The sequence below is a fragment of the Odontesthes bonariensis genome, chromosome 19, assembly GCF_027942865.1.
Source record: "Odontesthes bonariensis isolate fOdoBon6 chromosome 19, fOdoBon6.hap1, whole genome shotgun sequence".
Taxonomy (NCBI): Eukaryota; Metazoa; Chordata; class Actinopteri; order Atheriniformes; family Atherinopsidae; genus Odontesthes; species Odontesthes bonariensis.
Window position 1 is genome coordinate 8,251,951 of NC_134524.1, and position 23,412 is coordinate 8,275,362.

At 39.7% G+C, this 23,412-nt stretch overlaps 2 protein-coding genes across 2 annotated transcripts; both read right to left on the reverse strand.

Annotated features, from left to right (window-relative positions):
• Positions 1-5,458: 5,458 nt before the first annotated feature.
• LOC142369010 (putative E3 ubiquitin-protein ligase RNF144A-A) lies at positions 5,459-6,553 on the reverse strand. The gene is made up of 2 exons (XM_075451229.1): positions 6,436-6,553; positions 5,459-5,936 (listed from the first exon to the last, which is right to left on the reverse strand). The coding sequence occupies exons 1-2, from the start codon at positions 6,496-6,498 to the stop codon at positions 5,481-5,483; spliced, it is 519 nt and encodes a 172-aa protein (XP_075307344.1). The 5' UTR covers positions 6,499-6,553; the 3' UTR covers positions 5,459-5,480.
• A 9,842-nt stretch (positions 6,554-16,395) lies between these two features.
• On the reverse strand, positions 16,396-19,737 carry LOC142368667 (E3 ubiquitin-protein ligase RNF19B-like). Its single transcript, XM_075450869.1, has 3 exons — positions 19,678-19,737; positions 17,476-17,649; positions 16,396-16,942 (listed from the first exon to the last, which is right to left on the reverse strand). The coding sequence occupies exons 1-3, from the start codon at positions 19,735-19,737 to the stop codon at positions 16,508-16,510; spliced, it is 669 nt and encodes a 222-aa protein (XP_075306984.1). The 3' UTR covers positions 16,396-16,507.
• Positions 19,738-23,412: the final 3,675 nt, after the last annotated feature.

Here is a 23,412-nt window from a genome sequence, read left to right on the forward strand (position 1 = left end):
TTCGAAACCAATCGCATCTGAATTCTTGACGAATGAAAGAAAACTATAAAACTTTAGATAATTAAAATGTAGATGCAAGACATACAAATGTCCAAATCTGATTCGTCACAATGGTTGAAATGTTATTTGTTCAGCTAAGGGATTAGTTTAGTCAGTTTTATTAATGTGTAGTTCCCGTGTCAGCAACCTTTCATTAACGAATTATTGAAAGTGAAGTATATGAATTTATAATGATCTTTTTTACTTTAATGGTCATCTGAAGAAGCCAAACTTTATGTGACTCTAAGTTTGGGAAGTAGCAGGTCGAACTACTTCTTACACTTTTTTAGAGTTCTAGATGATAGATAGTTATATAATTATCTTTATCATTATTATTATTTGATTACCCTGGATAAATGCTCAGCCTTGGATGGCTGTCAGAAACTGGTTTTAAAGGCCAACTTCCACTAAAAACAGGTTTTACTCGCTCCTTCTGAAAAAGGGAGGCTCACCCCTAGTTACATACACATACTAGGCTTCCAAGTGTTGCGTCACCTCCACAGGCTGTTTTCCCGAATTTACAGAAACAATGCAGAGCCACGAGCGAATCAGAAAAGCCTGTACATTCTACGTAGAACTGAAAAAAAGGCGTTGCCCACTTGGGATTATGCCCGCCCTCCTCGGACGGGCCCTATAACTAAGCAGAAACCTGTAGTCTGTCATTCCTCCTCATCGAGCCTCTCACTACCACCTTTCCATAAACTACATTTGACACTGAGCATATACAGAATGTTATTTTCAGGAGTTGCTAAAAAAAAACAAGCAAATAACTAGTTTAACCTTTCCTTGGCTAACCTAATACTAACGCTGCACACGGAGACTTCACAGCCACCATGGCAAATTACATAGACCGGGGAACGTGTTTGAACAAGGGGGGGCCACAATTGCAAGAGGGGGTCACCAAAATTTTAGGTCGGGCATTATGCATAGCCGAGGCTCTGCACAGTATACACAGACACGCACGTCAGCCAGCACGGAACAGCGCAGAATAAAATGCACAGAAAGGTACCTCGTTGGTCGGTGGTAACGCAACTGAAGCTGCTTGCTTGTACCAGTACTAAAGCACTATGAGAAACACTGAACCCAGAGAAGTGCACGTCCTGTAAGATGTTAACTCAACTCAAACTCGCTTGTACAATGCAGAATAAAAAGAAGAGGGACAGACAGGGACGTTTGGGTTTCTCTGCTCAAGCTGCTGCCCCGCGACCCGATCCCAGGAAAAGCGGCAGATAATGGCTGGCACACAGCGGTGCTAATAAAAACATTGGCTTACCCTTAAAACTTCCCAAAGGCTTGCCTGCGTCTCAATGTCCACCACTACTCCGAAATCACGCTGGTCGAAGCGCTTATCGTTGTGAAAAACCTGTCCCTTGCACCTTCCTGGTTCTTTTTAGCACATCGGAATTGCTTGGTTGATGAGGCGTTGTAAGATCCCTGCTAGCCTCACTTGAACAGTGCCCATTGCTAGCCTCAGCGAGCTTTGGTTCGGTTAGCGTAGTAGTTGAAGAACATTCGTCACTAGCCCCTTTCACACTGAGACCTGCTACCATCGCGGGTCCAAATTGCCACTTCGACCGCGTCGAGCAATGTGAAAGCTTGGCGTGTTAGGTGACCTGTGTAACTTGATGTTAAACAGAGTGAAATTAGTCCTCACATGTCGCTGTTGTTCTGAATCAGCTGTGCATTCTGTCCTCACGTTACGTCACGCCACTCCGACCCGCGTCAATTGCTGTCACATCAAACTCAGCTCGGCAAAAAGCTTTCCCATCAGATGATGCTGTGCTTTTTACTTGTTTTGCTTTTAAATATTCAAAAATAGGTTTGTGCCTTTTCATTTTGGTTGTATATTCCAGCCACGAACAATCGCGCAATTTTCAGTGCTGCGCGGTATAGGCTCTCGGATACACACAGAGCGGGGAGGGGGGGGGGGTTCCTTCATTCATGGGGGGAGCCAATCAGAGACGCCTCATTATCGCGTCACGGATATGCAGGAGAAATACCGGAAAACCCTGTCGTTTCTTGTCAAGCCATTCTTCCTGCCCACAAAAACAGCTTGAAGCAAAGCAACCATAATGTTTTTTTAAACAGAATCGACGCCTAATGCATTCAATAACAATGGTGAACACAACAGTATTAATGAAATGACGATGGAAGTTGGTCTTTAACCTTTTTTTTGTATGTGTGTGTGCATTTTAGGGCAGATGCTTATCCATGAAGGAAAGCGGTTATGCAGGGACTCTGATCTGCTGTCTGACTTTGGAATCACACACAACTCCATCATACACATGGTTATGAAAATGAAGGGCGGAGGATGTCCTTCGGGAGAGAGCGGTGATGGGATGGGTGACAAGGACGGTGAAACCCGAAGAAGTCAGGAGAAACTTGCTAACTTTCAAAAATGCAACCTACAATAACCTTTTTTTGGCCGTATGCATCATTTCTGTTGGTCGAAGGTTTGTCAACTTGTGATGCACTAACCGTAACCACCACATCCTCACTGAGCGTGCATCAAGCCTCCTTCCCAGGACTTTCAACCCCACAGCAAAACAAGTCACCTGGAGATTTAGCACCACTTGTCATGACAATTTTTAAGTTTCTACAAGAGAAAATGTGCCTTTTTGTTTAAAGTTTTTGTGGTTTACTCTGGCCATAAAGCCTTTTATTTGGGTCCATGGAATTGTAGCAGCACAGATGCATGAACAGTTCCCTCACCTGCCTGTAGGGCATGCTGTCAATTATTCTATCAGAGGAGTGGCAGTATAAAAGGAGCCCTCCCTCCTGCTTTCCATGTCTGCTTCCATCGAATTGTCTGCTTCCGGGTTAGGGGTCATTTTCCCGACAAGGTATGTCTGCTGCTGCCGCGGCATGTTCACATTTTGGTCTCTCCGGTGTGCTGATTGTTTGTTGTTGCTGCAGTGGTGGCCGTTGTGCATCCCTGGCTCCAGTGGCTCTCGGGGGGCTGTCTCCCCTCGCGGTGGTGAGTGTTTGATCTCTCTCTGTGTCTCCGTATATACGCTACATTTTTATGGAGTTAAATAGCTGTCAAAATGTTTGTGTGCATAAACTAGAAATGCATGCATAAATGAGTCCAAAAGTTTTGACATTAAGAATTACGAATTACGAGTTACGCATGCAAGTTCTCTCTTTTTTTTTTAATACAACTTTATTTTGCTTTACAAGATGCAAAAACATGACAACGCATGCAAGTTTTCTGCCGTAACTTTACTGTCAAAAATACGTCATCACTTTACAGACATTACTTATGGAGCAAAAGATACATCGATCCTTCCTCTGCCATCATGTTAGGCTCTTCTTCTTCTTCTTGAATCGCTCTGAGAGGTTTCTGTTCTCCCGGGCAAAGTGTCTCAGTCTTGGGTTTTACCGCGAGACTTGAACGAATGCGCGGAAGTTGGATCAATGTATCTTTTGCTCCATAAGTAATGTCTGTAAAGTGATGACGTATTTTTGACAGTAAAGTCACGGCAGAGAACTTGCATGCGTAACTCGTAATTCTTGATGTCAAAACTTTTGGACTCATTTATGCATGCATTTCTAGTTTATGCACACGAACATCAAAACATATGCATGCATTTCTAGTTTATGCACACGAACATCAAAACATATGCATGCATTTCTAGTTTATGCACACGAACATTTTGACAGCTATTTAACTCCATACATTTTAAGGCTAACGCTAGTATGCTCAGTTGACAGGTGGACTGCCGCCTGGGTCGCTCTCCTCTCCTCCTCCGGAGCGTGTGTCTGTGCGTGTCATCATAAGGTGCCGTTGTAATTTTGGTCGCACTGACCGGTAGGCTGGAGACACTACTGCTCTGCACGGAGCTTCTTATCCTGTTTTGCTGACTGACCATTCATCCAACCTGCTCTGCGTTTTTATCCATGCGGCTCAAATTGGAAGCTGTTAAATTATCACACTGCTGCGCCGATACGTGTGGCCTGAAAAAGGCCAGGGCTTGGGATTCCCTGTTTTATTATTGTTATCGTCTAGTGCTTCAGCCTTAACGGCTGCGCCCGGCGCCGACGGACGGCGGTCTGTGCGCTGTGCCTGACGCATGGAGGGTCTCTGGTAGTTTTAATTGATTTCGAGGTTACACTCCCTTAGTTTCTGTTTTGTTTTCTTTGTTAGTTTCCGTTAGCTACTTTAAGATAATTTGTATTTTGGTTTTGTTTATTTCTTTCTCAGTTGCTAATTTGACTTCATTAATTTTGTTGAGTTATGTTAATTTGTGTATTTTTGGTTTGAGTGTGACCCTTACTAATATTTGTTTTATCTCCTTCTCAGTGCTGGAGTCTGGTGGCTGGGTGCTGGTGGTCCGGGTGGTGGTCTTCCCCCTTTTTGCTGTGTTTCCTTGGGATTTGAGTTTTCTCACATTTGGGTTCCTCTAGAGGGTTTGTTGTTTCCTTTATATTTTTTGGTTAGGATTCTGCCCCCCTTCTCACTAGCCTCTGTGTCCCCAGTCACGCTCAGCACTGTTAAGGTCTTCTCTTCTTTTCCTGTATGAATGTTTTAAATCATGTTATAAAAAAAAGGCAACTATTGTAATAAAAGCTATATCTTTTTGTACAAACATCGAACTACGTCTCCACATTCATCGTATCTTAAACCTGCGTGTCCTTGAACCTAAACTTAATAATTCTCTGGGTGAAATTCCTGGAGTGGCGTTGTTGGATCACACCGAAAACCATTTGAGCTTAACCTAGTCTGCTCGGCTGCCACAGAATATTATGAGACAATCATGTGTTAATGTGAATTTATTGTGTATGTTTGTGTTGTTAATCTCTACTTATTCCATTTTCTGCAACAATTGTTTATTATTGTTCTGTGTTATTTTGCTATGCAGGTATAAGATTTTTAATGTCACATTTAAGGTGGATAAGTGTTGCAGTTTCATACACATTTGAATAAAGATTAACCACAGAATAATGTAACTTGTAAATTTATCTACACAACAAAAAATACGCTCGCATAGATTAAAATGTTCACAGCTTCACATACAGATACGAAAGGTTTCACAGTCTTTACTGAGTTCCCTTATATTCACCAGTGTTTGTGTGTTAATGAGAGCTTTCCAGTGGTTCACATCGAGGTGTCTCGATTGTTTGCGTGAAAGGTCTTCGGTGTTGTAATGCCCCTTATTGGGGCCCTCATGCCATCATGCACTTACTCGGATCAGACATCAAACAGACTTTCTGTTGAAAAGGATTTTTTTTTATTAACTAGAACTGAGAAGAGATCAATCAGGAGTAAAGAAACATAAAACACATCTTCAGTGATATAGTTAGCATCATTAAGGAACACAGGCGATAATGATTGATGCTGTTAAGGAACATGGAAAGATAGGTCTGCAACATTTGTAGCTTCTGAGAATCTTACTTTAAAATTTAAAGGGAAAGAACTGTTGTGAGCATCTGGTGCGTATTTATCTTCTGTGCCATATGGGTATGGAGGTTTGTCTGGGAGCCACACCATCGCTGCAGGGGATGAAGTAGGAGCTCGTCCTCAGGCACTCAGGAGTGAGCTTCAGGCACACGAAGCAGAACTCCACCTGGCAGCGAGGACAGATGATGTTCTTGCAGCCCGTCTTGTCGTGCTCCACCTTGTAACCGCAGGTGGGACAGGCCCGGATAGAGGGACAGTCGGAGACCCCCTGCACCTGAGTGAGGGCGCTGGTCTTGCAGGTCCTGAGGAGTTCAAGGTCTTGGTTGACGCAGCCATCGTTGTCGCAGCGATCAGAGCGTGGAGCCGTACCTTTCCACGGCTTCAAACACTGCCAGCAGAACTGGTACAGTTTCTTCTTGTCTGCCGTGCACACCGTGCACTGAACACAGAGGTTAGTCAGGTCCTCTCTTTCAACGTGAGATTTGCAACCAGGACACTATCACAAAACAAGCAAACAAACAAAACAGGCGCCCCATGTACAGAGGCTACAGTCCTCGCTGCAGCTGGCCCCGGTTCGAGTCCCACATCGGATGGCCCTTTGCTGCATGTCATTCCCCCTCTCTCTGCCCCTGCTTCCTGTCTCTCTTCAAATATCCTGCCCATTAAAGGCATAAAAATCCCCAAAAAAGAATAATAATAAAAAAGAAAAGTTAATTCTCCAGGAAATCTGCTCCTTTCTATTTGATTTTTTTCTTTATTTGATAAGATTCTAACAGTACTGCAGTAAATGCAGCACGGGTGCAGGACCTGGTGCCAGTTTTCCAGCGCTAAATGACTGCACTTACATTTTTACTCTCATCCAGGACTGTTTGTTCACAGTTTGTGTCACAGTGATAAAACAGCTGCCATATAAGGTGGCAGCCTGATCATCGGGATTAATAGAAGGACGAAAACAGCCATCAAACCAATGATTAATGATCAAGCGGGACACTTACGGTTTTAAAGTCGCAGTACTCAGTGGCAGCCAGGCGGGCGATTTTCTGTTCAAAGTCGTGCATTTCTTCAGCTGTCAGCACCGCCAGCCGACGCACCTCTGCATAAGACCACACAGCTCCACACAGTTGCACGGTGCCTTACTTTAAAGCGGGGCACTTGAATTTGTATCGGCCCTGAAAATTTAAGATGACATTGCCATTATAATGCCAGTTAAAGATAAAATGGAACTGGTTGGAGATACTGAGCACCTGTTACAGGTAGATAACAGTGAAACTGAATCAAAACAGGTCCCATAAAGCTGAGGGGCCTTTTTGCTTTGTGATATGATACATATCTATATAGATATAGGTATCTTACAGTAAAATATAAAATACATGCCCACCTTAAAACGACCTAATGAAAATCTTTTAACTTTGTTGTTCACAGTAAGAGGAATTTGACAGAAAGATAAACTGATTTATCTGTATAATATGGGCTTTCGGGTGCCATTAAAATAATTGATGCCCTCAAAGCAGAGGAAGGCTGTGAAAATCTAGAAAAGCATTTCTGGGTGGCAGTTAACAGGGACAGTGGATGCCAGTTTGAGGGCTAGAAAACCAAGATAACTCTCAAATTTCTAGAAATTAAAGGCCTCCATTGATCGTAAAAACACCCTCAGGAAGACGACGCTGAAGTTGGCCTCCGATTCGCAAATTAAAGGGATGGGCATAAAGGGCCATTTCACTACATTTTTTGCATTTTGATCGCCCTAAACTAGGTCCTGTATGGACACTACAAAAGTTACACTGCTCAAATCTGGATAGAATTATTCTAAAGACGGTACAGAGTCTTTAAAACACATTGTATGTTGGTGCACTATGAGGGTGGGCAAACCGTTAATATAATAGATCCATGGGGCAAACGGGTTTACCTTTGGACTATGTGGGGGGAATGAAATCATCTTGCTGTAAAAGTGGGGGTGACGAAACACCACCATCCCCCACAGGTGCGACACCCATGGTCCCCAGGAATGACTGCGAGATGGATGGTTGTTTGCGTCTGTGAGGCCCTGTGATGGACAGGCGACCTGTCCTGGGTGTACACTGCCTCTCACCCAATGGCAGCTGGGATAGACTCCCATCCATCCATTTCCTCACTTAATTCAATCCAGGGTTGACTGTCACATCACACATATATACTTTTATATGTGTGTCATTGTTAACTCATTTTTGTTAAATAATTAAACTGTATACCCTTCTTAAACATTTTATCATTACATTTTCATAATTATTGCACTAAAATACTGGGTCATGAAAGAACATCTGTTCATTAGATGACATAATATTCAGTTTATTTAGTGCATCATACAATCAAGTGATTTAACAGTAATTGACACTTTAATTCCAGGGAAATGGAAACTTTTCATGTTCAGACAGTGTTTTATTCTGTGTTAGCATTAATTTTACCAGTATGCTAACCACTGTTTTCTTAGCTGACCCATTGAATGGGCCTTTTTCTTTGTGTGTTTGAGACATTTGGCTGTCCATAAGGGGTGGATTACCATTGAATTACCATTATTTATGGTGCTAGTTTAGTCTTATTTCTTTCCCCACCACAGCCTCCATAGTAATGCTGGACAGTCTCCCTTTGTTTGTTTTTGTGTGGTCCTCCACGTCTTTGTTGGTCTGCTAAGCATATTTAAATGGAAATATTGTTCCCCTCCTTTTTGTGATAACCAGGATTCAGACCGCCAATTTAACCTTTTAATGCATTTAATTTCATTGTAAATAAAATCTATCTTGTCGGTCACAACAGACTAAATGTAAAATGGATGGCGCATAAATGTGGCCAAGTCACAAAAGTCAAAAAGAGGAAAAATGCAAAGACTCATTATCGTCTGAGTTTCTGTGTTTGACTTCGTCTTTTGGTTTCTTGGTTTTCTATTTTTCATCTGTCGTCTTCCTGCGTTTTATTTTGTAGTATTTATCCTCACGTGTATTCTGTTGCTTCCTAACCAGGCCTGGTCCTCAGTTACTGGTTGCCACACCTGATCCATGTTTGTTCTCACCCCCCTCGGTATGTATCCCCCAGGTTTTCCTTTGTTTAGTGACAGGCTTTCTACTCCTCCCTCTAAATAATTTCCTTGTTCTTTTGAAAGTTAGTGAGTTTGTCTTCCTGTCTTCTGTTTGTTAGTTTGATTTATTTTATGCCTGCCTTGGCTATGCCGTTACTATAGTTATCAGTAAAGCTTTTGTCTTTCGTCATCTTCACCTGTCCTCACCTCCTCAGTCCTGCATTTGGGTCCAAAACCTCCAGTTCCTCCAAGATCCTTAACACTCATGAAGGTGATGAGAGAACCGGAAACATTAAATATCTAACTTACATCGTTGCTTGATTGCTTAAAGACAGATGCAGCAAAAGTTAGAAAGAAGATGGACATCTACAGTGCTACAACATAGTCGTACATAAAACAGTATGGAGCCTCTCAATAGGCATTGTGTGAAAGAACAAAAACTGCCTTTAAGTAATTTGATCATCTTAGGTTACAAGTGAGCAACTGTATTTTATACTTGAGATACAGAACTGTATTAATAGCAATTTTAATCTTAACAAAAGGGGTAAGAAGTCACAAGAACCATGAGTTGAAAATATCTTATCATCCTTTTAGTTATATATATGTATAAATGAGCTAAGTGTCCATCCATTTTCACAAGCATCCCTGGCAAAGTGATCTTAAAAAGTGACTCACCTGATCCATGTTCAACAATGAAAAAGTGATTCAGCCAAATGAAAAGAACCCTCCATAGTTCTTTGAACACAATTGTTATACAAAGTTAGAATTAATTGTATCCGAACACACTTCAACATGGGGAGCCAGGGATCGAACAACCAATCCTCTGATTGGTCAGACCACCGTCCCTCCTGAGCTGCAGCTTCAACCCCCCAAATTTATGAAGTGATCTGAAACCTATTTTACCACAGAAACTTTAACTGAAAGGAAAAGTACTTAATTAACTTGTTGCAGTTTATTATTTACTGAATGAAAAAGAAAAGATTAAACATGGGAACAAATAAAGAAGCAGGTGGATAAATTCTTCCAAAACAAGTTTTTTTCCTGCCACAATGAGATTATAGAAGGTTATGATGGTGTGACCATCTTACCTGAGCAGAGCTAAAGACTGAAGGAACTCGCTATACTGAGCAGAACGTGTCAAGTGTTGTCCAATAAATTATTTCATGTCCATGAGATGGATTTTCCATTCACTTTGACTTATAATAATTCCTTAAAGTGCTGCAAAAAAGGGACATTTGACAATTTAAAGTGTGATTAAACTTAGCTGTTATCAACTTGAGAAACAGGAGGCAATAACAAATACTTGCTTGTTCATATTCTTTTCCAAATGTCTGATCATCAAGCTGTAATCTTCAACAAAAGCATCAACATTAAAGATAGTGTGATAGAAAATGAATAGATGCATTGTCTGAATAGATGGGAAAGTTTTTAATTTGTTCTTTTTTTATGAGCGTGTTCATGACCTTCAGTTATTGTCTCAACTCAGCAAAGAACTCTGTGTGAGCACAACCCTCACGATCAAGATCAGATTAATGCTTGATCTCGAACCTGTATATTCTTCTGAATGTTTATCTGATGTTGCTTATACTTTCCTCTAAAATGAACAGGAATAGCTGCGACTGCAGATTCAACAGATATCCAATAGGTGGCAGTCTAAGTCCATGGCAGACCTGCTGTTTTTTAAATTGAGTCGCACTTTTCCTCACATAAAAGGGGCTAAATCTCTACAAATAACATTAAATACGTTCATCTAAGTAGATGAGCAAACATGGCGTCTAAATGCCTGTTCAAAAGAACAACTTAGAAGAAACATGGTGACTGAATTACAGTTTTTGTGGATGCAAAAATCCCACCACAACTACGCCAAATAACTTCACAAAGGTATGAAATTATTGCACAAACTTGTAGCTCCCGGTGCAAAGTACAGGCTTAATGATCCTCGCTGCAGGAGACAGCTGGTTCCTGATTGGCTACTCAGCTCCTGCAGCTGTTCAGGGTCAGAACATTTAACAGTAACAAAATGATAAACATATGACAGAGAGTACAGAACAAGTTCAAGCATTGCACTATTGTTCCTCTGTTTTATGACACGTTTTTCTATTTCAATACAGTTCCAATCTGTTACTCAAATGTGTGTGTTGACTCAAGCAGGTAAACATTAAGGGGAAACTTGAATACAACATATAAACATCTTTTAAACAAAGGTAGATTTGGTGGCCACACACATGTGAAATGTAAATATTAAGTGTCTCAGAATTGCTTTTATGCTAAATGTATGTTGATGTGTAGCCTACACACACACATATATGTATATATATATGTTCGTATATATATTTACTAGGGCTGGGCAACGATTAAAATGTTTAATCTAATTAATCACATGATTTCCCTGATTAATCACGATTAATCACATTTGTACGCAAAATCCAAAAATGAATTAAAAAGTAGTGTACAGCTTTTAGCAATTAGTTTTATTTTAAATGTGCTGCCATATGAATGAAAGTGCCATAACATTTGTTGTGCAAACACACTTTTAACATCAGCATCTTTCTGTAGTTTTTATGTAGAAGCCTCGCTCCACTGTCTGTTTCCTTGAATGACTTGCTGCTATCAGTTGTGTGTTTTGCCTTTAAGTGATATTTTAGACTAGAACTACTACGCTGAGAAGACAATTCAACTTGGCAGTGTTTACAGATGACTTTGGTTCTGTCGACTCCGCCGTCTGGAAGAACTTTAAAATGAAAATGACAGAGTAAAAGTTCCGTACCCTTCTCCATGTTTGGTGGATCCGCCGATTACTTTCTTTTCCGGTTCCACAGCAGACAGCAGCAGACTTTTACAGAATAAAAGCCTGTGAGCAACAGACTTTTACAAAATAAAAGCCTGTGAGCAACAGACTTTTAAAATAAATAATAAAACCTGCGCTAATGTGCAATAAAATATTTGTCGGCGTTAAATAATTAACGAGTTAACGAGATAATAACGAGTTAACTCGCCCAGCCCTAATATTTACATATACACATTCTGCACTCATATTCAAATATATTCTTGGTACATAATTTTGTTGGGCTTACTTCCAGCCTCTTTCTCTATGGAGCTAAATCAGTTTCAATATTCACAAATGCGCAGGATAAGATTCACAAATGCATTTCTGATGCACACACAAATATAACTTGATTTACAAGCTGCTTCTGGTCTGTGGACTTCGCTGCATTTGTGTGTGAATTTTGAGACTCCCCTGACTTGCGTCAACCCACAAATATCTATTTTTTTTTAAACAAGGAATAAGCCAATAGAATAGAATAGAATAGAATAGAATAGAATAGAATATACTTTATTGTCATGTCAGCATGAAAATTGCCTTTGGTCTCACTGAATAAAAACACAAATAGACAAAAACACATATACAGATCGTTGCATCCACACCCCCCTCCAACCACCCCTCCCAACATCATATACAAGTCAGACAGTAGTTCCAGACCTATACACCACATTAAGCCATTCAAACTGCGCTATAATGTAGCCTGCGTGCCTTTTGCTGCGCATTTTTCCTCTGCTTGTGTTGTGCGGGAATGAAAAACATCTAATTTAACACGTTGGCTACTTAATCCCCTTGTTATGAGAAGTTATTTAGTTATTAATCTTAATCGCTTTAATTGTGCAACGATCAATACAAGCTGGAATCTTTATACGCATTTGTGAATCTTGAATCTGATTTAGCTCCATACTTTCTCTTCTTATACACATCTGTTGTGATATAAACAGAAGCGACTTTGTAACGCCAGTCTCACACACACCAACCCCAGATTAAGCACAAACTGTGTTTGCACAGTCAACAGGAGGCCGCTGATGACTACTTACACTGGTTATGGTGGCAGTAGAATCATTTAGAGCGGAGTTACTGAATATTTCCATAACTGGGTGTTGCACTTTGTAGACGGTCCCTTGCCACTTCCCTCTGCGCGTGGAGTCTCGTTTTATTTATCATACTCGAAGAACAGATTATTTACATAAAAGTGTGCATGTATTATTCAGCTCGTCGTTGTTTGAGAGAGGTGTGATTTGTTCTATGAGGAAGCTTAATTTTAGAGGTATTGATTCGAAAACTGAGAATAAGTGAATATCTGTCCAACTTTACTGAACCGAAAGTGAAGTTGGCGAGACGAGGAAGAGGGAGGAGAAAATAGAAACGCGCATATTAAGTTTGGTTGCATAGTTCCATCTGCTCGACAAGAACAGCGCGGGGGAGAAACCTGGAAAGAAGAGAAAATGGTTGTCCAGGTCCTTGTGTTTGGATTTGTGGGGGAAAAAATGACAATCAATCTGTGCAACAGCGAAGAGGAGTTTCAGACCATGACTGTGCTGCAGCTGAAGAAGAAAATAATTGAATATAAGCCAACACTTCAGGAAGGTAAAATCTCTGAGTTTGTACACTGACGTGGTTAAAATAAACACTACAGAGTAGTTTTCAGTCAAATTTTATTGTGGCTGTATACCAGTAGTTCAGTTTATTTTCTTTAGTACAGCCGTTTAGAAGCTGTGATCGGTTTTAAAACGGGTGCTATGCCAAAAAGGAAATGAATGCCAGAAATGGCTGCAGCGCGCGCACCGCCTTCTTTTTCGCGCAGTCTCTGAGGTATTTATTAAATAAAGAGTTGTCCTTGAATTTATGTTCAAATTTGTGAATTATTTACTGCTCACTGATATAGATCGTTATAAATGTATATGACGCTTAAGTTGCCTTCAATTAATGGGATGGGCATAAAGGGCTAGTTCATTGCATGCTGATCACATAAGCTTAGACCCTGTATTAAAATTACAATCGTTAGAAAGCTCAAATCTGAACATAATCATTCTAAAGAGGGTATACATTCAAGAATACCTTATTTGGGATTTGTGAAAACTGAAAAAAGGGCCATTTCACTGCTTTCTTGAAAATATACTACCAAATTTATGTGATCAGCATGCGAAAAATGCAGTGAAATGGCCCTTAAAGCAATACAGATTGCTTTAAGGGCCACATGAAGGAGACAGGCCAATCGTAATTTTAAAACTCATTCTAGCCGCACAATTTTTTTTCAAGCTGTTATTTTAAGGTAGAAATGTTACATAGCATTACTTTAATGTCCATCCCTTTAATTCGTGATTCAGAAGCTGTGAATCGGAAGACAACTTCAGAGTCCTATAAATGAAGCCACTTTAATCAGAGAGTTTTCCATTTACCAAAGCGAGACAACTGCTCCCAGCTTTTGGATTTACGAATGTTTCTGCCATAAATTTGCTCGATTTAATTCAAGAGTTATACTGTACAGATTGCTAAAGACCAACTGGTTATTTCCATCCACCAAAATAACCTTTAAACTAAACTTATGGGACATTATAGTTGTTTGATGCCAGCCAAAAGGTGATTGCCCAGGAGATGATTCCTCCTTAAAATGACTTGAGTTCAATAAACCCTTTAGAAAAAAGAAAAAAAAAATCCAAACAAATATTCTGGTCAAAACTTACTGGAGCTTATCTCAAGACAAAAATGTGCACAGCATTTGAAATGCAAAATCCAATTTTCTATTATTTAAATGTTGTCTTTTCCTTTGTGAAATAAACATTGGGGTCACATATGACCCAGACACATAAAAACTGATACTTCTCAGGGCGGAAAGTATCTATTATTAATATTATTATTATTATTATTATTATTATTATTATTATTATTATTATTTTATCATTGAATTTGTAGAAAAAGTCTCAAACACCAAAGCTTGGGGCAGAAGGCACGTCTTGGTGAAGTGGAAAGCTCTATTATAAGAACTGACATCACAATATTGAAATGGCTTCATTTATAATGATGTGTGAGCAGTTGATAATTGACAAACATTACCATAAATTCAAAGGATACCCTTTATTTAATAAGTTATGAACACACCCTCCATGTTATTTTCACTGTACTCTCTACACACAAACTGGCAGAAGGCAAAACAAACATGGAGCCAAAACGCTGAGAGGAACAGCCCTAATCCACAGAAACTGAGTGAAACGAGCTTTAACAGGCAGCACGCACTCCCTCATGTTTCATTGATCACTTTCTGACAGATCATCACTTTTTGGCACAGCACCTAATTGGTATGTAGGCCTGTCATCAATAGTGAGATTAAAAGATATTCACTCTACTCATTTTTTCAGTATTTTTCTTTAAACTTCTTCATAACTGGTGGATTTTTACTTGTTTTCCTTCTGCTTGGATTGTTTTTGCAGTATTATTAAAAGAAACTGGGGACAACGGCAGTGCAGGTAAACTATTTATGATATTTTCTGTCTTTTTTTATAAAACAAAGAAAAGGAGATTTAAATATTTTCACTTGATGCCAAGTACACAATTCGAAACCAATCGCATCTGAATTCTTGACGAATGAAAGAAAACTATAAAACTTTAGATAATTAAAATGTAGATGCAAGACATACAAATGTCCAAATGTGATCCGTCACAATGGTTGAAATGTTATTTGTTCAGCTAAGGGATTAGTTTAGTCAGTTTTATTAATGTGTAGTTCCCGTGTCGGCAACCTTTCATTAACGAATTATTGAAAATGAAGTATATGAATTTATAATGATCTTTTTTTACTTTAATGTTCATCTGAAGAAGCCAAACTTTATGTGACTCTAAGTTTGGGAAGTAGCAGGTCGAACTACTTCTTTCACTTTTTTAGAGTTCTAGATGATAGATTAAATAATAATAATTATTATTATTATTATTTGATTACCCTGGAGAAATCCTCAGCCTTGGATGGCTGTCAGAAACTGGTTTTAACCTGTTTTTGTGTGTGTGTGTGCATTTTAGAGCTCTTAATATTTTTCCCTGAAACAAAGCGGTTAAGCAGTGACTCTGCTCTGCTGTCTGACTATGGAATCACACACAACTCCATCATACACATGGTTCTGACATTGAGTGGCGGAGGATGTTCTCCGGGAGAGAGCGGTGATGGGATGGGTGACAAGGACGGTGAAACCCGAAGAAGTAAGGAGCGACTTGCTGACTTTCAAATACGCAAGCAACAATAACCTTTTTTTGGCCGTATGCATCATTTCTGTTGGTCGAAGGTTTGTCACCCTGTGATGCACTAACCGTAACCACCACGTCCTCACTGAGCGTGCATCAAGCCTCCTTCCCAGGACTTTAAACCCCACAGCAGAACAAGTCACCTGGAGATTTATCACCACTTGTCATGACAATTTTTAAGTTTCTACAAGAGAAAATGTGCCTTTTTGTTTAAAGTTTTTGTGGTTTACTCTGGCCATAAAGCCTTTTATTTGGGTCCATGGAATATTATGAGACAATCATGTGTTAATATGAATGTATTGTGTATGTTTGTGTTGTTAATCTCTACTAATTCCATTTTCTGCAACATCTGTTTATTATTGTTCTGTGTTATTTTGCTATGCAGGTATAAGATTTTTAATGTCACATTTTACGTGGATAAGTGTTGCAGTTTCATACACATTTGAATAAAGATTAACCACAGAATAATGTAACTTGTAAATTTATCTACACAACAAAAAATACGCTCACATAGATTAAAATGTTCACAGCTTCACATACAGATACGAATGGTTTCACAGCTTTTACTGAGTTCCCTTATATTCACCAGTGTTTGTGTGTTAATGAGAGCTTTCCAGTGGTTCACATCGAGGTGTCTCGATTGTTTGCGTAAAAGGTCTTCGGTGTTGTAATGCCCCTTATTGGGGCCCTCATGCCATCATGCACTTACTCGGATCAGACATCAAACAGACTTTCTGTTGAAAAGGATTTTTTTATTAACTAGAACTGAGAAGAGATCAATCAGGAGTAAAGAAACATAAAACACATCTTCAGTGATATAGTTAGCATCATTAAGGAACACAGGTGATAATGATCGATGCTGTTAAGGAACATGGAAAGATAGGTCTGCAACATTTGTAGCTTCTGAGAATCTTACTTTAAAATTTAAAGGGAAAGAGAACCGTTGTGAGCAGCTGGTGCGTATTTATCTTCTGTGCCATATGGGTATGGAGGTTTGTCTGGGAGCCACACCATCGCTGCAGGGGATGAAGTAGGAGCTCGTCCTCAGGCACACGAAGCAGAACTCCACCTGGCAGCGAGGACAGATGATGTTCTTGCAGCCCGTCTTGTCGTGCTCCACCTTGTAACCGCAGGTGGGACAGGCCCGGATAGAGGGACAGTCGGAGACCCCCTGCACCTGAGTGAGGGCGCTGGTCTTGCAGGTCCTGAGGAGTTCAAGGTCTTGGTTGACGCAGCCATCGTTGTCGCAGCGATCAGAGCGTGGAGCCGTACCTTTCCACGGATTCAAACACTGCCAGCAGAACTGGTACAGTTTCTTCTTGTCTGCCGTGCACACCGTGCACTGAACACTGAGGTTAGTCAGGTCCTCTCTTTCAACGTGAGATTTGCAACCAGGACACTATCACAAAACAAGCAAACAAACAAAACAAAGTTAAGCCCGGGGCGGTCGGTGGCGTAGTGGGTTGAGCAGGCGCCCCATGTACAGAGGCTACAGTCCTCGCTGCAGCTGGCCCCGGTTCGAGTCCCACATCGGACGGCCCTTTGCTGCATGTCATTCCCCCTCTCTCTGCCCCTGCTTCCTGTCTCTCTTCAAATATCCTGCCCATTAAAGGCATAAAAATCCCCAAAAAAGAATAATAATAAAAAAGAAAAGTTAATTCTCCAGGAAATCTGCTCCTTTCTATTTGATTTTTTCTTTATTTGATAAGATTCTAACAGTACTGCAGTAAATGCAGCACGGGTGCAGGACCTGGTGCCAGTTTTCCAGCGCTAAATGACTGCACTTACCTTTTTACTCTCATCCAGGACTGTTTGTTCACAGTTTGTGTCACAGTGATAAAACAGCTGCCATATAAGGTGGCAGCCTGATCATCGGGATTAATAGAAGGACGAAAACAGCCATCAAACCAATGATTAATGCGGGACACTTACGGTTTTAAAGTCACAGTACTCAGTGGCAGCCAGGCGGGCGATTTTCTGTTCAAAGTCATGCATTTCTTCAGCTGTCAGCACCGCCAGCCGACGCACCTCTGCATAAGACCACACAGCTCCACACAGTTGCACGGTGCCTTCCTTTAAAGCGGGGCACTTGAATTTGTATCGGCCCTGAAAATTTAAGATGACATTGCCATTATATTGCCAGTTAAAGATAGAATGGAACTGGTTGGGGATACTGAGCACCTGTTACAGGTAGATAACAGTGAAACTGAATCAAAACAGGTCCCATAAAGCTGAGGGGCCTTTTTGCTTTGTGATATGATACATATCTATATCTATATAGCTATAATACATGCCCACCTTAAAACGACCGAATGAAAATCTTTTAACTTTGTTGTTCACAGTAAGAGGAATTTGACAGAAAGATAAACTGATTTATTTATCGAGTGCCATTAAAATAATTGATGCCCTCAGAGCAGAAGAATGCTGTGAAAATCTAGAAAAGCATTTCTGGGTGGCAGTTAACAGGGACAGTGGATGCCAGTTTGAGGGCTAGAAAACCAAGATAACTCTCAAATTTCTAGAAATTAAAGGCCTCCATTGATCGTAAAAACACCCTCAGGAAGACGACGCTGAAGTTGGCCTCCGATTCGCAAATTAAAGGGATGGGCATAAAGGGCCATTTCACTGCATTTTGATCGACAGAAACAAGGTCCTGTATGGACACTAGTTACACTGCTCAAATCTGGATGGAATTATTCTAAAGACGGTACAGAGTCTTTAAAACACATTGTATGTTGGTGCACTATGAGGGTGGGCAAACCGTTAATATAATAGATCCATGGGGCAAACGGGTTTACCTTTGGACTATGTGGGGGGAATGAAATCATCTTGCTGTAAAAGTGGGGGTGTCGAAACACCACCATCCCCCACAGGTGCGACACCCATGGTCCCCAGGAATGACTGCGAGATGGATGGTTGTTTGCGTCTGTGAGGCCCTGTGATGGACAGGCGACCTGTTCAGGGTGTACACTGCCTCTCACCCAGACTCCCATCCATCCATTTTCTCACTTAATTCAATCCAGGGTTGACTGTCACATCACACATATATACTTTTATATGTGTGTCATTGTTAACTCATTTTTGTTAAATAATTAAACTGTATACCCTTCTTAAACATTTTATCATTACATTTTCATAATTATTGCACTAAAATACTGGGTCATGAAAGAACATCTGTTCATTAGATGACATAATATTCAGTTTATTTAGTGCATCATACAATCAAGTGATTTAACAGTAATTGACACTTTAATTCCAGGGAACTGGAAAACTTTTCATGTTCAGACAGTGTTTTATTCTGTGTTAGCATTAATTTTACCAGTATGCTAACCACTGTTTTCTTAGCTGACCCATTGAATGGGCCTTTTTCTTTGTGTGTTTGAGACATTTGGCTGTCCTTAAGGGGTGGATTACCATTGAATTACCATTATTTATGGTGCTAGTTTAGTCTGTTATTTCTTTCCCCACCACAGCCTCCATAGTAATGCTGGACAGTCTCCCTTTGTTTGTTTTTGTGTGGTCCTCCACGTCTTTGTTGGTCTGCTAAGCATATTTAAATGGAAATATTGTTCCCCTCCTTTTTGTGATAACCAGGATTCAGACCGCCAATTTAACCTTTTAATGCATTTAATTTCATTGTAAATAAAATCTATCTTGTCGGTCACAACAGACTAAATGTAAAATGGATGGCGCATAAATGTGGCCAAGTCACAAAAGTCAAAAAGAGGAAAAATGCAAAGACTCATTATCGTCTGAGTTTCTGTGTTTGACTTCGTCTTTTGGTTTCTTGGTTTTCTATTTTTCATCTGTCGTCTTCCTGCGTTTTATTTTGTAGTATTTATCCTCAGGTGTATTCTGTTGCTTCCTAACCAGGCCTGGTCCTCAGTTACTGGTTGCCACACCTGATCCATGTTTGTTCTCACCCCCCTCGGTATGTATCCCCCAGGTTTTCCTTTGTTTAGTGACAGGCTTTCTACTCCTCCCTCTAAATAATTTCCTTGTTCTTTTGAAAGTTAGTGAGTTTGTCTTCCTGTCTTCTGTTTGTTAGTTTGATTTATTTTATGCCTGCCTTGGCTATGCCGTTACTAGTTATCAGTAAAGCCTTTGTCTTTCGTCATCTTCACCTGTCCTCACCTCCTCAGTCCTGCATTTGGGTCCAAAACCTCCAGTTCCTCTAAGATCCTTAACACTCATGAAGGTGATGAGAGAACAGGAAACATTGAATATCTAACTTACATCGTTGCTTGATTGCTTAAAGACAGACGCAGCAAAAGTTAGAAAGAAGATGGACATCTACAGTGCTACAACATAGTCGTACATAAAACATTATGGAGCCTCTCAATAGGCATTGTGTGAAAGAACAAAAACTGCCTTTAAGTAATTTGATCATTTTAGGTTACAAGTGAGCAACTGTATTTTATACTTGAGATACAGAACTGTATTAATAGCAATTTTAATCTTAACAAAAGGGGTAAGAAGTCACAAGAACCATGAGTTGAAAATATCTTATCATCCTTTTAGTTATATATATGTATAAATGAGCTAAGTGTCCATCCATTTTCACAAGCATCCCTGGCAAAGTGACCTTAAACACCAAAAACCCACCTGATCCATGTACAACAATGAAAAAGTGATTCAGCCAAATGAAAAGAACCCTCCATAGTTCTTTGAACACAATTGTTATACAAAGTTAGAATTAATTGTATCCGAACACACTTCAACATGGGGAGCCAGGGATCGAACAACCAATCCTCTGATTGGTCAGACCACCGTCCCTCCTGAGCTACAGCTTCAACCCCCCAAATTCCATTTATGAAGTCATCTGAAACCTATTTTACCACAGAAACTTTAACTGAAAGGAAAAGTGCTTAATTAACTTGTTGCAGTTTATTATTTACTGAATGAAAAAGAAAAGATTAAACATGGGAACAAATAAAGATGCAGGTGGATAAATTCTTCCAAAACAAGTTTTTTTTCCTACCACAATGAGATTATAGAAGGTTATGATGGTGTGACCATCTTACCTGAGCAGAGCTAAAGACTGAAGGAACTCGCTATACTGAGCAGGTGTCAAGTGTTGTCCAATAAATTATTTCATGTCCATGAGATGGATTTTCCATTCACTTTGACTTATAATAATTCCTTAAAGTGCTGCAAAAAAGGGACATTTGACAATTTAAAGTGTGATTAAACTTAGCTGTTATCAACTTGAGAAACAGGAAGCAATAACAAATACTTGCTTGTTCATATTCTTTTCCAAATGTCTGATCATCAAGCTGTAATCTTCAACAAAAGCATCAACATTAAATATAGTGTGATAGAAAATGAATAGATGCATTGTCTGAATAGATGGGAAAGTTTTTAATTTGTTTTTTTTATGAGCGTGTTCATGACCTTCAGTTATTGTCTCAACTCAGCAAAGAACTCTGTGTGAGCACAACCCTCACGATCAACATCAGATTAATGCTTGATATCGAACCTGTATATTCTTCTGAATGTTTATCTGATGTTGCTTATACTTTCCTCTAAAATGAACAGGAATAGCTGCGGCTGCAGATTCAACAGATATCCAATCGTGTCTAAGTCCATGGCAGACCTGCTGTTTTTTTAATTGAGTCGCACTTTTCCTCACATAAATGGGGCTAAATCTCTACAAATAACATTAAATACGTTCATCTAAGTAGATGAGCAAACATGGCGTCTAAATGCCTGTTCAAAAGAACAACTTAAAAGAAACATGGTGACTGAATTACAGTTTTTGTGGATGCAAAAGTCCCACCACAACTACGCCAAATAACTTCACAAAGGTATCAAATTATTGCACAAACTTGTAGCTCCCGGTGCAAAGTACAGGCTTAATGATCCTCGCTGCAGGAGACAGCTGGTTCCTGATTGGCTACTCAGCTCCTGCAGCTGTTCAGGGTCAGAACTTTTAACAGTGACACAATGATAAACATATGACAGAGTACAGAACAAGTTCAAGCATTGCACTATTGTTCCTCTGTTTTATGACACGTTTTTCTATTTCAATACAGTTCCAATCTGTTACTCAAATGTGTGTGTTGACTCAAGCAGGTAAACATTAAGGGGAAACTTGAATACAACATATAAACATCTTTTAAACAAAGGTAGATTTGGTGGCCACACACATGTGAAATGTAAATATTAAGTGTCTCAGAATTGCTTTTATGCTAAATGTATGTTAATGTGTAGCCTACACACACACATATATATATATATATATGTTCGTATATATATTTACTAGGGCTGGGCAACGATTAAAATTTTTAATCTAATTAATCACATGATTTCCCTGATTAATCGCATTTGTACGCAAAATCCAAAAATGAATTCAAAAGTAGTGTATAGCTTTTAGCAATTAGTTTTATTTTAAATGTGCTGCCATATGAATGAAAGTGCCATAACATTTGTTGTGCAAACACACTTTTAACATCAGCATCTTTCTGTAGTTTTTATGTAGAAGCCTCGCTCCACTGTCTGTTTCCTTGAATGACTTGCTGCTATCAGTTGTGTGTTTTGCCTTTAAGTGATATTTTAGACTGGAACTACTACGCTGAGAAGACAATTCAACTTGGCAGTGTTTACAGATGACTTTGGTTCTGTCGACTCCGCCGTCTGGAAGAACTTTAAAATGAAAATGGCCGAGTAAAAGTTCCGTACCCTTCTCCATGTTTGGTGGATCCGCCGATTACTTTCTTTTCCGGTTCCGCAGCAGACAGCAACAGACTTTTACAAAATAAAAGCCTGTGAGCAACAGACTTTTACAATAATAAAATAAATAATAAAACCTGCGTTAATGCGTGATAAAATATTTGTCGGTGTTAAATAACTAACGAGTTAACTCGCACAGCCCTAATATTTACATATACACATTCTGCACTCATATTCAAATATATTCTTGGTACATCATTTTGTTGGGCTTACTTCCAGCCTCTTTCTCTATGGAGCTAAATCAGTTTCAATATTCACAAATGCGCAGGATAAGATTCACAAATGTATTTCTGATGCACACACAAATATAACTTGATTTACAAGCTGCTTCTGGTCTGTGGACTTTGCTGCATTTGTGTGTGAATTTTGAGACTCCCCTGACTTGCTTCAACCCACAAATGTCTTTTTTTTTTTAACACGGAATGATCTGCAACCAATCAGATATCTGCCTTGTTTCAGCCAATCATAAGAACGCACCCAACGTGTGAGACCATTTACTCATAAGCCAATCACATTAAGCCATTCAAACTGCGCTATATGATGTAGCCTGCATGCCTTTTGCTGCGCATTTTTCCTCTGCTTGTGTTGTGCGGGAATGAAAAACATCTCATTTAACACGTTTGGCTACTTAATCCCCTTGTTATGAGAAGTTATTTAGTTATTAATCTTAATCGCCTTAATTGTGCAACGATCAATACAAGCTGGAATCTTTATATGCATTTGTGAATCTTGAATCTGATTTAGCTCCATACTTTCTCTTCTTATACACATCTGTTGTGATATAAACAGAAGCGACTTTGTAACGCCAGTCTCACTCACACCAACCCAAAATTAAGCACAAACTGTGTTTGCACAGTCAACAGGAGGCCGCTGATGACTACTTACACTGGTTACGGTGACAGCAGAATCATTTAGAGCGGAGTTACTGAATATTTCCATAACTGGGTGTTGCACTTTGTAGACGGTCCCTTGCCACTTCCCTCTGCGCGTGGAGTCTCGTGTTATTTATCATACTCGAAGAACATATTATTTACATTAAAGTGTGCATCTATTATTCAGCTCGTCGTTGTTTGAGAGAGGTGTGATTTGTTCTATGAGGAAGCTTAATTTTAGAGGTATTGATTCGAAAACTGAGAA

Excerpts from the sequence above, each read along its gene's own strand:
- LOC142369010 (XM_075451229.1), bottom strand. The coding sequence starts at position 6,498 with ATGCACGACTTTGAACAGAAAATCGCCCGCCTGGCTGCCACTGAGTAC. Across the intron at positions 5,937-6,435 it reads AGTACTGCGACTTTAAAACC|TGTCCTGGTTGCAAATCTCA; the intron begins GTAAGTGTCCCG and ends GTTTTGTGATAG.
- LOC142368667 (XM_075450869.1), bottom strand. The coding sequence starts at position 19,737 with ATGAGTGTTAAGGATCTTAGAGGAACTGGAGGTTTTGGACCCAAATGC. Across the intron at positions 17,650-19,677 it reads CCAAATGCAGGACTGAGGAG|GGCCGATACAAATTCAAGTG; the intron begins GTGAGGACAGGT and ends TTAAATTTTCAG. Across the intron at positions 16,943-17,475 it reads AGTACTGTGACTTTAAAACC|TGTCCTGGTTGCAAATCTCA; the intron begins GTAAGTGTCCCG and ends GTTTTGTGATAG.